This window comes from Mirounga angustirostris, unplaced genomic scaffold (assembly GCF_029215605.1).
Source record: "Mirounga angustirostris isolate CCGP_5_RB_7025 unplaced genomic scaffold, mMirAng1.0.hap1 SCAF_9, whole genome shotgun sequence".
NCBI lineage: Eukaryota > Metazoa > Chordata > Mammalia > Carnivora > Phocidae > Mirounga > Mirounga angustirostris.
In genome coordinates, this window is record NW_026991717.1 from 112,959,803 (window position 1) to 112,973,131 (window position 13,329).

General features: G+C 57.5%; 1 protein-coding gene across 1 annotated transcript in view; it reads left to right on the forward strand.

Moving 5' to 3' along the window:
• GALNT16 (polypeptide N-acetylgalactosaminyltransferase 16) overlaps window positions 1-11,943 on the forward strand; it is a 98,875-nt gene extending 86,932 nt beyond the window's left edge. Inside the window, exon 15 of the mRNA XM_045901084.3 lies at window positions 1,931-11,943. Within this exon, the coding sequence (XP_045757040.1) occupies window positions 1,931-2,068 (138 nt within the window). The 3' untranslated portion in view covers window positions 2,069-11,943. The remainder of the gene's footprint in view (window positions 1-1,930) is intronic.
• Window positions 11,944-13,329: the final 1,386 nt, after the last annotated feature.

Here is a 13,329-nt window from a genome sequence, read left to right on the forward strand (position 1 = left end):
CCCCCTTTGGCTTCCACAGCCACTGGGTGTCATGGATCTGAGAGGCTCTGTGTCCTGGAGCCAGTGGGATGCAGTCAGCAGACCCCAGCCCCGCCACCCCTCACCTCTCTGAGCCTCGGTCTCCTCCCTGCCTGCCTTGCAAGGCGCCTGCAGGAACGGAGGCTGAGGAGATAGGAGAGTGCCGTGAGGGGCACTGATTCTCTGTCCAGGCCCAGGCCTGAGCGGCCGGGAGAGTTCTCGATGGCATGGGTAGAAAGTGAGAATCCTGTGGTTCTGGGAGCACCTCCAGCGAGATCGGGTGATCCGTCCACTCATCCGCGCATTCACCCTTCATAAATACCACTGCGCTGGGCCCCTGCCTGTTCTCGGGAAGGTACAGCTCCTGTTGGCCACAGACAGAAAGGAGGACGGGGTCCAGCGATGCCCAGTGCGGGGGAGCGTGGCCAGCCCCTCCCGGGAGGTCAGGGACTAGAAGAGCACAAAGCAACAGAATGCTGTGAGTTCCAGAGGGACCAAGGCCCTGTCCTACCCACCACCCCAACTTTTAGGCCAGGGACCCCTCTCTGCTGGGGCCGCATGGGCACCCTACAGGCTCACATTCCCAAGGGGAGTCCACAACCCCCACCTTCCCCCCAAGTCAGTTCACTTCTCCACCCACCCCAACCCCTGCAGCCCTAGGCCTGGCCCTGCAGCTGGGTGCGGCTCAGCCCTTCTGCGGGCATTCTGGCAAGCCCACGGCCCCAGCCCCTCAGAGCCATGGCAGGGGGGGGGGGGCGGCGGGCGCCTCCATGCATGGTCAAGCACTCCCCACTTCCTGTGGAGAACAAGAACAAGGGGGATACAGGAAGAGGAGAGATGGACAGACAGGCCTCTCTCATTATTCTTCCCTGAGCCTTGAAGCCTGGGTCAGCCTCAGCCCTTCTCTTGAGTGTTCCAAAGGACACCCCCTTCCTCCACCCAGGCATCTCCAAATGCTCCACGGGAACACCTCTTTTCCCCTTCCTCAAGCCTGGGGACGGGAGGCTCAGGAGGGGACTGTGACGGGGACCCCAGGCCTCCCACCATCCCACTGGCCTTACTCCTCATCGCTGCAGACATGGTGACTGGATCCCCCTTACGGCCCTTGGTCACCTGCTGCCTGGTTACAGGCCAGGCCGGAAGCTCAGAGCGGTGGGGAGAGGAAATCTTGTTTGAAGAAGCAAAACACGCACTAAGCCAGGACCCGCAGACTCAACGGGCCAGCAGGGAGGGATGGGGCGTGCTGCAGGGGTGGGGCGTGCTGTCCTGGGCAGGACAAGAGCCCCTCTAGCAGGGAGCAGCAGCTCAGCCCCAACTGCCCCGGGCCGTGTAAGAAACCGGCCATGTCTAAAGGGAAGCTAGAAACGCAGGTTTTCATGTGACAACGAAGGCAAATTTTATTTATTTTTTTTTATTTTTTTATTTTTTAGAAGATTTTATTTATTTATTTGACAGAGACAGAGACAGCGAGAGAGGGAACACAAGCGGGGGGAGAGGGAGAGGGAGAAGCAGGCTCCCCGCCGAGCAGGGAGCCCGATGTGGGGCTCGATCCCAGGACCCTGGGATCATGACCTGAGCCGAAGGCAGTCGCTTAACCGACTGAGCCACCCAGGCGCCCACGAAGGCAAATTTTAAACAGACACTGTGCAGGCCAAACAAAATACAGCCCCAGGTCAGGTTCATTCAGCCCACGGGCCTCTGATCTCGCCTTCTGCTGGACTGTGGAAGCAGGAGTGCCCCAGCAGGGAAGGGGTTTAAGACTGCGTGTGGGGTCGGGGAGCTCTTATGTAAGGGACATAGTCTGCTCTAAGTGAGGGGGTGGGGCATCCGAGGGATATTCAGGCCCTTATATAGATGCGAATTATTATGATTGTTAATCGTTGTGTTTTCTTCCCCGTCCTCCCCCCGCCAGAGATGGAGGAGAAAAGCCTCTTTCATCCAGCACTCGGTCAGCGGCCTCTGCCTGGAGGCCAAGCCCGCCCAGCTGGTGACCAGCAAGTGCCAGGCCGACGCCCCGGCCCAGCAGTGGCAGCTGACGCCGCACACGTGACGGTAGCCTGGGGCCTCCCATACCTTTTGCATGAGACTTTGGGACTGGAAGCGGGTTAGGGTGGGGGAGTGTGAAGCAGGCCGTCCCCATCTCCTCACATTTCCGCCGGAATCATCAGCAAACCCCCCTGCCACGACACACAGTTCCCCCAAAGCTTGTTCGGGGCGGGCACAGCGGGGCAGGCCCTGATGCTCCGGCTGCCAGCCCGGCCTTGCCCCAGAAGAGGAGACGGTCAGATGCTGCTGCTGGGCAGAGACTGGGCAGCCCACCCCCGGCCCTTGGTCCCCTTCCCCTCACCCTCCCAGGGTCCCGGACAGTGTTTGGGGGAGCCGTCCCCCATTGGCTGGGGAGAGCAAGGACAGAAGCCCACGCAGGGCCCCTGCTGGGTCACAGGGCCTAGCTGTGGGACCGGCATGAGAGAACGTGGGCAGCATGGATGGGGAGGCTGAGGGCCGGGCGAGGGGGTGCAGCCTGAAGGCAGGTGGAGAACAAGAAGGAGGTGAGAAGCTCTGTGGCTTGTCCCAGGCAGGTGCTGGGTTGAGCGTGGGAAGGATAGGATCTGGAGCAAAGGATGGGTAATTTGCAGAAGGACATGGATGGAAAAGCAGCAAAGCACCAAAAGAATTAGTCTCTTCCAGACAACCCATAGTTCTTCCCATGCTGTGTCAGTCCCCGCCCATCGCGCCCGGCACTCTGGCCTCCACGTTCCTAGCAAGAGGCTGCAACGGGGTCTTCATGGGCAGCCTTGGGACCCAGTTTATTAAACAAATCCCACTTCTGTTTGGCCATGTGTCAGGCCAAGACCTCTTTTCTTGGGCTTAAAGACCAGCTGGTGCCCTGTCTGCTCTGCCCGGGCCCATGGTGATGACCCCGGGTGGGCAGGCAACCACCATGCACCCTGGAGCAGCCCCATCCTCGTTCAGACTTTGACTCCTGCCTTCTCAAAAGCCTTTGTCTCTGTAAATACAGCGTTATGGTGTTGAAGTAGCTGGTAAGAACAGGACCTCCCTTCCGGAGCTAAACATTCCCTAACACATTAGGGAGTAAGTCGCGGAGGCTAAGCCTCATCCTCACCCTCCCCACTGCAGGAGGGAGGCCTGAGAGGGTCAGTTCCCACAGTGAGCGGGGAGGCTGGCTGGTGGCTCCTGTTTGTGTGGAGAACCCCAGCTCCTTCTCACGGCCATTGGGCCCACGGCCTGGTCTTGGAAACGCTTCTGCTATTCCTCTTTTCCTCTTCCCCAACCCTAGTGGCTCAGGCAGGGTGATTTTTGGCAAAAGACCAGGGGTATGAGGACCCCTGGGCATCCCCCTCCCAAAGCAAATCCGCCTGGGACCTCTAGGGAGTTCATGGATTCCAGAGGGCCCGGGACTCTCCTGAAATTGTCCCCCAAATCATGCATGTGTGTGCAGATGTGCATTTTCCTGGGGAGAGGGTCCATGGATCGCCCCAGCTTCTTGCAGAGGTCCCTGATCCCCAAAGGGTCTGCGCCTCTGCTCTGGCCTGGAGCAACCACCGGGCTGAGCTGCCGTGCGCCTTCTCCCTCCCTGGTGAGCCTAGACTGCTGGTTCCTGCTCCTCCATGGGCCCTCAGGCCAGGAGCCCTGCCATGGGGGGCCTCGGGAGCTTCCTCACTCCCTGACTCTCACCAGGCCCTCTCAAGCAGTGCTCCTGGGCCCCAGCACAGGGCCTTGGCCCCCCAGGGGGCCCCATCTCCCGTCCTCTGTCACTGTGTTTCCTCCGCCCCCATCTCTGTTGTGTGTGTCCCCCCCACCCCCCTGCAGCGTGGCCCCTTGGGGATGGGGGGCACAGCTTCCCTCGCTGAGTGTAAGGGGGCTGCTGCTCAGAGAAGCCTGAGAGCCCCTCCCTTCCCTGGGGGCCGACTGCACCTGTCCACCGCCCCTCCCTTCCCCGTGGGCCCCCTGCACCTGTCCACCGCCCCTCCCTTCCCCGTGGGCCCCCTGCACCTGTCCACCGCCCCTCCCTTCCCCGTGGGCCCCCTGCACCTGTCAGACGCCCCTCCCTTCCCCGTGAGCCCACTGCACCTGTCCGACGCCCCTCCCTTCCCCGTGGGCCCCCTGCACCTGTCCACCGCCCCTCCCTTCCCCGTGGGCCCCCTGCACCTGTCCACCGCCCCTCCCTTCCCCGTGGGCCCCCTGCACCTGTCAGACGCCCCTCCCTTCCTTGTGGGCCCCCTGCACCTGTCAGACGCCCCTCCCTTCCCCGTGGGCCCCCTGCACCTGTCAGACGCCCCTCCCTTCCCCGTGGGCCCCCTGCACCTGTCCACCGCCCCTCCCTTCCCCGTGGGCCCCCTGCACCTGTCCACCGCCCCTCCCTTCCCCGTGGGCCCCCTGCACCTGTCCGACGCCCCTCCCTTCCCCGTGGGCCCCCTGCACCTGTCAGACGCCCCTCCCTTCCCCGTGGGCCCCCTGCACCTGTCCACCGCCCCTCCCTTCCCCGTGGGCCCCCTGCACCTGTCCACCGCCCCTCCCTTCCCCGTGGGCCCCCTGCACCTGTCCGACGCCCCTCCCTTCCCCGTGGGCGACTACACCTGTCCGCCGTCCTTCGTGGGCCTCAGCCCTGCTCTGCTCTTGCCTTTCCTCTTCTTAACCAAAGCATGTGCCACTCGCCGTCCCTGAGGGGCCTCGTCTTTATGAAACATGCACTTGGAATAAAACCACCTCTCACCGTACACGTGCACCTGCGCCTTTCTCACCCCGAAGCCACCCTCCCCCGCCGCATGGGCAAGTTGGGGCCTCGATGCTGTAAAACTGAAACTGAACGCGTTCGGGTCTCACCCCCTCCTGTACCTGACAGCTTGCTCCTCGGCCTACGTGCCCCACGGTACCCCAGGGTGTCCCGGATGACAGGCTGGCAGCTCTGGGGGACCAGCAGGTATCCCTGCTGCTGGGGCGGGCTGGGACCAGGGCCCTGCTCCGGCTCCGTGGCCTCCTCGTGGGACCCTGCTTGGGGCTTTGAAGTGGAAACCACGGGGCTTTTCCGAATACTTGCCTTTTGCCAACCCTCTCTCCTTCCCTGGGTGATAGCCCTGACCCCCCAGAACTGCCCTTCCCCGCCTCCACCACACAAGAAGGCAGTGGGAAAATGCAGGTGGGACATCTTCCTGGGTAGAAACAGCAAACTAATTCCAGAAAGAGTCCCATCAGCCTAGCCTTGTTGATCGGGTAGCAGATGCTGTGCGTAACGTTTCCATGGAAACCGATGGAAAGCCCCCACCACTCCTATGATCAGAAGCTGAACCTACCCAGGTAAAAATAAATGCTGCTTCGGTGCACATATGAACAGTGGTGGGCAGGCCAGTGCGCACCTTTCCTGCACGCAGCCATTTCTGCCCCACCCCCCACTTCATCTCAGGGGTCCCCAGAACTTCTGGCCACCATGCCCCTGGCTGGTGACAGTTCCAAGCACACAGTGTGGCTGCACAGCCCAGCTTGGGCTAACTGGGCACAGGGAACAATTTACTGCAGAAGACTCTGGCTGTAGTCTCTGTCCATCCTGTCAAGGAGCACATCCCACTGCCCACCTCCTTCTTAGGGTTCTGGCCAAGCTGGGCCAGCTCTCCACATTCCCCCTTTTTTCCTTCCCAGCCTCCAGGGGCTCTGGTGCTGCTTCTCCTGAGTCGTGCTCTTTTGCCCTCCTCCAAACCTACCTCTCTGGAGGCCCATTTTTCTCTTCCACCTCCCCCTTTTTTTTTTCTGGAAAATAAGACTGGGTGAGCCTTTAGCCAGCTCCTGGAGGGGTCGGCAAAAACTCTCAGGCTGGCCCTTAGGGACTTACAGAACACAGCAGAAAAGTCTCGAAGAGTGCATGGGTGGGGAGGGCAGGAGGGACGTGGGCATGAGGCCTGCCTCCCGTTTATCCAGCAGGGAGGAGTGCCTCCATCCCTGGGCCTCTGTGACTTGCCTTCAGTTTTCCCAGTGGCTCGGCCCCACGCCCCTCAGGAGAGGGCTCTCCATCTGCAGTTGGGAGAAATAACATGGGCAACACCTGTCTTCCAAGGGGTCCGGCACCCCCAGGCCTGCGGAGAATCTTCCATCACTGGGCGGGGTGTGGTCCTCTCCCACCAAGGGAACAGAATAGGAAACCTGGAAAAGAAAAGCTACAGTTCGTGACACCCACAGCTTCATTCCCGACAGTGCTCCCACCGTCCTTGGTGTGTCCCTGCCATGGGTGACCCCTCCAGAGGGAGGGAGGGGTCCAGGCAGCTTCTCATCTTAAAAGGTCTTCACGGCTGGGCAAAGAGCTCAGGTGAGGCAGGTGGGGGCCGCCCTCTCCTGGGCCTGCAGCCAGGCTGTGTGGGTCAGCAGGAGGGTGGAGGCTCCCGAGCCATCTGAGGACAGCCCTCTGCCTCGGGACTCGACCCCATGAAGTGCGAGGAAGTGGGTAGACAGAGTGTGGATCCCAGGGCCCTCGTCAGCCAGTCTGTCCTCACTCTGCCACTTACTGGCCGTGTGGTCTTGAGTCTCTTACATCGTCTTTCAGCCTTGGGTTCCTCACCTGGAGGAAGGGGTCACTTCGAGCCCTGGAGGGGTTTTGTGAGGAATGATTTATTTCTAGTGTGCAAAGCATCTCTCTAAAAGCCTAGTGAACATGCATTCGTGCCACTATTAATAAACATTTTTGGAGGGCCTGCTACGTACTAGGCGCTTTACCGGGGGTGGTGACACACATATAAAACAGAAATTGTCTCTGCCCTTAAGAACATTCTAGCAGGGGACATGGACAAAGAAAGGGGCCCCTGTGATACCACATGATAAAAGCCACAGGGAAGGCAGGAACTATGGGAGCAGCAAGGAGGGGCCTCTTGCTGTGGGCAGGGTGGGGGGGCGGCCAGGAGTCCTGATGCTTCCAGGACAGCTGCCCATGACCCTCGGGGCAACGCCTGCCTCGGCTGGGTAGAGGGTGGGCTGGATGAGGCCTGGTGGGAGCTAGAATACTATCCGGGCTGGTGGCTCAGCAGGTACCGTGGAATGGCCTGGGCTTGTCACCTCAGTGCACACAGCATCATGGGGATGTAAACCAGCCTGTAATCGTAGAAGGATTCTAGAAGGAAGGTATGGCAGCCGTTTAAACCCAAACAGATAAACCCTTTCCTTCTTGACCTAATGACCATTCCTCCAGGGCTCAGTCTTTGGTGAGGGCAGAGGAAAGGATGGGGAAATAGGTGGCCGGGAGAACTGGATGATTCTTATCTGGAGACAATGAATACAAATGACCAGGTGGTGTTCCAGAAAGACTTGTTTTCTCCTTCCTCCTTGGTTCAGGTTATCTCTGATCCATTCAAGCCATCTGAAAACAAAGCCTGTCTCCCAACAATTTGTCTTTCAAATAAGTGTCTCTCAAGTTTCAGCCCCCAGATAAGCTGGGGCAATCAACTCAAGGTGGAGGCACTCGTAGGCACATTTGTCCCCAGGCTCCCACCCAGATCTGCTGACTCCGAATTTCCATGTGTGTCCGAATTTCCATGTGTGTCCCGTGGCCTCGGTGATACAGATTCACCTGGAGTCTGCGACCCTCTGAAGCATGAGGCAGACCTGGAGGCCCAGGGAGGAGAAGCCACGCAGGGGATACTCAGGATGAGCCCCAGCTCTGCACCAAGCACTCCAGTACTTGACCTCACTGCGAGCAGGAGAAGCCAAGGGGAAAGAAGGCCACCCCTGTGCTCCTTACCAGCAGAAGGATGTAGGAGCTGGATGTCTAGGCCAGAACTGGCTCCCAAGGAGAGCAGTAACAGACAGATGCCCCCAGCTAGGACACCCTCATTTGAACAGGAAACCAGGGCTGGCAGGAGAGTCTGGGGTTCTGGGTCCAGGACCAGGAGAGAAGTGTCTCCAGACGTGGTTGCTTAGGTCTCCTCTGGGGCCTTTCCCCACCACCTGAGTCAGAGGTAGCCCCCAGCTGAAGCCCCCAGCTGGGTTAGAGGCAGCTTGCTGAAGTGTGGGCCCATAGGCCCCATAGCACTCTCAGACACAGCCACTGACGTTGGCAAGGGCGTCCCTCACCCCGGGATGACTGATCTCCAGAGCCTTGTTCTCCGGGGGGTAGGGGGATAGGACAGTGGGGGCTTGTTAAGGTTAGATCAGGTCACAGTGGGAGCAGCAGGTGGAGCCAGGGGCTTTCTCCTGGGTATGCAGTGTGACCTCAGCCCTGCGCTCACATCCTGTAGCTGTCGGGTGGAGACTGATCGCCTCTTGCGTTCCAATGGATGCCGGGCAGGTGAGCAGGCTCTGGGCCGCGGTCTGAGCTTCTCAGGCATGCCTCTCGTGGATCACATAGTCTCTTACCCCTGTGGCATCTTCACCACGAACATCACCGAGCCCACGATGATGTGCTGAGCACCTACCGCAGAGGATATACAGTTGGCTCAAGGAGTCCTGTAAACCCCCAGTGGTCAAGGCTGTCCACTGCCAGACACCAGAAAGCCAGGCCAACCTCAGCTCCCATCCTCCAGCCACACTCACCTGTGGCATTTCTGGAAGTTGCTTTCTGCCTTCTCTTGCCTGTGCTTGCTGTTCCTTCCACTCTCTACCTTGTCGTCTCCATGGGTTGATGCTACCCATTTTTCCAGACAGATGGCTGCTTCCACAAGGAAACGTTCCCAGTCTCCCACTTGTCTGAGGGCATCCCTCCAGCTTGTTTCTTCAATGTCTTGAATGTTCCTCTCCAGCCACAGTGGTCACCTTCTTCCATATGCTGTGACAAGGACTTGTCTTCTCTAGCCCTTATGTGTCCTCTTTGCGGCCAGGCTGGGTCTCGTGGATACCAGGACCCATGTCTGCTCCCCACAGCCGCCGCTCGGAGCCTGGCTCTCAGAATCACAGTAAATGCTGGCTTGCCAAATGAATGAACTCACAGATTCTCACTGGGCTGTGTTTTAGTTTTATTTTGTTCCATCTTGTTCTAGTGACAAGGCATTTTTACGTTTAGGAATTAGGACAATGCATACAGGAAGCACTCAGTCCATATTTGTTCATTTTTCCTGTCACTTCTCCCTATAAGCTTGATATCTTCACAACTCCACCCTTCCTACTTATTAGCTGTCTCCAAGCCCTCAACAGCGAGGCGCTGGTGATGCCAAGGGCTGCCACGGATTGAGCATTTCCTGGGTACCCAGAACTTGACACTGCTACAGGTGTCGATCCCCAACACCTCCTATGAGGTAGGCTCTGGTGTGCCCACTTCCCAGATGAGGAAGCAGGGGCCCAGTCAGGAGAAGAGACTTGCCCAAGGACAAATATCGAGGTTTAAACTTGGTTCCCGAGAAGTGAGCGTTGGGTGGTCCCACAGACCAGCAGCATCAGCAGCATCTGGGAACCTACTATCAATGCCAACTCTTGGGCCCCACTCAGACCTACTGAATCAGAAACTCTGGCGGCGGGGCCCAGCTACCTGGGTTTAACCAGCCCCTAGAGGCTTCTGATGCTCCTGGAGTTTGAGAGTCACTGGTTTGGTGACTAGGATGGGTCCTGGTCCCCTGACTGGAGGGCATGGGTCACCACCTGGCATAGCCGGCCTTGCTCTGCTGAGCAGGCTGCCTCCCACCGAGCCCTGGGCTGTGATGGATCTCTCTGGGGCCGAGGGTGGGTGGGGATGAGACCGGGCCAAGGCTTGCCACTGAGCCACATGCCACATGCCAGCCGTGCTTCATGTGATTTATGAGCTTCTGCCCCAACAGCAGCCACAGACGGCTGACGTGCTTATAAAAGAGCTCCCACCCCAGAAGATTCCTTAATCAAGGCATCAGCAGTGCACCCCCCAGCCTGCAGGATGGGCAGACATTTTCCATGAGTTATGTGGCTCAGTCCTTTTTAGGGACCATCTGACGGATGACGTTCAGGGCCACTCACATCGCATACTCACCAGGCGCTGAGCCTCCCACATTTTCACTTCTTTAATCCTCACAGCAGCTCTGCCAGGTAAGTATTCTCATTATCACCCCATTTACGAGCTGGGAAATTGAAGCCCAAGAGGCTAACACACCTGCCCACGATTATCCAAGCCAGTAGAGGTTGAGCCAGGATTTGAGATCATGAAGTCTGGCCCAGGCCCCATGCCCTGCACTGTGCTTTATTGCCTTTCACATGAGTTCACAGCCTCATACCAACACCAACACTTGTGTATTGTTCTGTCCCCATTTTACTCTTCAGGAGACTGGCCCTTTGCAAAGCTCTTAGTCTCAGTCCAGAGCCCAAGATATGTCCCCCACCACCCCACACCCTTTCACAGCTGATTCGTAGAAGCCTGAAAGCTACGGTGGCCAGGGCTGACTCATCACCCACAGATGTAGAAAAGGCTGAGAGGCCGATGGGCCCTACATCAAAAGGCAGGAATCGGGAGCACCAGGATGCCGTCGACCGGAGAATGTGACGGTCCCTCTCACAGCGACAGAAGCTATTGCTGCTGGCTCTCCCTGGTGCCAGGTGTCCTCTGGAGCTCAGGGGGGTGAGACCGTCCGCATGACCCGGCCCGCAAGGGCTCAGGGCTGCTTTGCCGCATTGTCTGCTCTCTCCCTGCTTGCCGGCCAGGGCTATTGCTTTCCAAATGCATTATTTCTCCTCGGACACTAGCCTTGTGCTTGTTCGGGTGGATTCTCCTTCTGCAGGCCTGCCACTTTGGCTCTTGGGGATTTGAGGGTGGTGGTGGGGAGCTGAGGGTGCTTCGTGGTGCCTAAGGGCTCACCCACAGTTTGCACCAGGAACCTGGGCCTTTGTATGCTCATCCAGCAGCTGGGCTGATTTTTAATTTACTATAAGCAAATGTATCCATCCCAGTTACTTTTGGCTGATTGACCGGGTGCCAGCAGGGTGCCAGCAGGGGTGGAGAGGAGAGTTCTAGCCTTGCAGTAGGAGAACATTCGCTCCAGCTCTGGCCCAACCGAGCTGGGTGACCTCCAGCAAGCCACTTAAGTTTCTTGAGCCTCAGTGTCCTCAACTGAAAAACGGGGCTGACGTGGGGGAAGATGAGATGAGAAAATGTCTGTGCTTAGGCCTTGTAAACTGGAAAGCGCGTGCAGCAGTCTGGGAGCTACGAGGGAGTGTTTCTCCGACCCTGGGGCAGGCTGTGGATTTTCCAAATGCTAAGGACATGCACCAGCCACCAGGGTTCAGTCATGGGGGCCAGAGGGGGTGGGAAGCTGACTAGGAAAGAAGAGGTGAGGAGTCCAGCAGTCCACCTTGTTCCTGAGGTTGCTGATCGGCCTATGAAAACTTTTTTGGTGGCACTTGCTTTTACCTTTGAGAAGCAAGACAAGTAGATCCAGCAGGGGACTTGATGTTACAAGAAGGCCTTGAAAACCTTCAGACTACTGGAGTAAGCCAGGATGGGAGCCAGGAGGGAGGTTGAGGCCGGAGAAGTGGCTCTGTCTGGGGTCTTCAGAGCTGCCCCTCTCTCACCCGCATCCCCCACCTGACATGGAGTAGGGCTCACTGGGCCTGCCCCATGGAACAGAGGAGCTGGGGCCTGGGATGACTGTCCTAGCCCAGGCGCCTCTGTCTGTGGAGGACACACAGGATGCAGCCAGGCCTCTCTCAGAAGGCCTCAGGGAGGATGACCAAGCCGCATTGTGGAGACCTTATACCACAGATCCTTATCAACGACACAGAGAAAGCCATGGTTGGGAGCCCCCTCTCTGGCCCAGGGTTCACTCTGCCTGGCAGGACATAAAGAGCAGGGGCTGTGGAGCCAAACCAGAGCTGAAGCCTGGCTGTTTCTCCTAGTAGCTGGACCACACGTGGCGAGTTACTTTCCCTGTCTAAACCTCAGTCCTCTCACTGGGAAAACCGGGATAACACCACCCACTTCTTAGGGAGTTTGAACGGGCTGACAGTCGTGGAGGGGTTGGAATAAAGAAAGGAGGGCACGGTGGCCAGACAAGTGCCCACCCTCCTTGAGGGGGCATTTGCCTTTGCACAGCTGGACCACCAGACCCCCACACAGAATATGGTCAATAAGTGTGAATGAATGAATGAGTCAACGAATGAATGAATGAATGAAGCTCTGTGTGTGAGGCAAATGCGTCTCCCTGGGAAGGCCTTGAGTCCAAGCTTAGCCCCAGCCCTCGCCCAGCGTCCCCAGGACTCCAAAAGGGGGAATGTATTCAAGATAGATACATGTTAGACAGGTTAACTTTGCCAACCGAGGAGTCCTGGCAGACGTGGAACTGAGCGATGGACAAATGGATGTCATTTTTGGGCAAGCATGCCTGAGAACGTCCCTGAGATTCTCTACCCCACCCCTAGCCCCTGGGGCAGGAGCCTTCCTAGAGGTTCCCTGAGTATCCACGCTTCGGCCTTTGGTGGTGAATCAGGGTTGTGTCCGAGGGGCTTGTGTTTTCCTATACTCCCACTAGCTTGCAAACTGCGTACAGAAAAAGACGTGTCCACGGAGCCTGGTACAGTGCCAGCACCTGCCAGGTGCTCAGTAACCATGTGTTGAACGAATAAGGAGTCTAATAAAACTGCTATTCTCCCTGAGTGCTGGGAAGCTCTGGTCTTGGAACACAAGGTTTGGGATGCATATCAGTTTGTGCTCAGCTTTCTCTTCTAATCTGGCTGTTGATTTGGGTTTTTAAAGAATCAGTGAGGTCTGACCAGTGAACATTCCTTTTCGTCAGGCACAGGAGACCCAGCATTTGCAAGTTAATGCCAAATCAGTGCCTGATTGAACCATGCGTGTGAGGACAAGGGGAACAGCAGAGATGATGCAGCAAATTCAGATGGGGGTGCCCCGACCTGCAGAGAAAAGTGTCTTACGTACTAATGAACATGTCAAAGGCTAAGGCGGTGAAAACTGCAGCTTTGGGATCATCTAAGGTTTTATTTTTAGTTGGCAGCAGAGAGAAAGGATGAAGGCTTCTCTGTGTACCAAGCTGTGGTCTTCCTGAAGCTTTGGTCTGGGGCCAGGTCTCCACTCAGGATAAGGGGGTCTTTAGTTTATTTGCATATAGTTTGCTAACATCAACAAAGTCTTTGCTCAAGCAATTTTTAAGTACAATGTTATTGCTTCCCTGAAGGCTATAATTCCTTGGTTTTTCTCCTCAACATTCTTCTTTCTCACTTAGCAGCCACTCACATTGACCCAGATCTTCCCACCCAGGAGTGTCAGGGGGAGTTGAAAGAGCCGAAGGAGGGGAGCACAAAGAACGGAGCAGGTCGCTGAGCAATCGAACCCGCTTTTCGGGATGCCCTCAACTTGACCTAAGGGTTTTAAGTATTATTTTGTTTAATTCTCAAGCCAACTCTGGG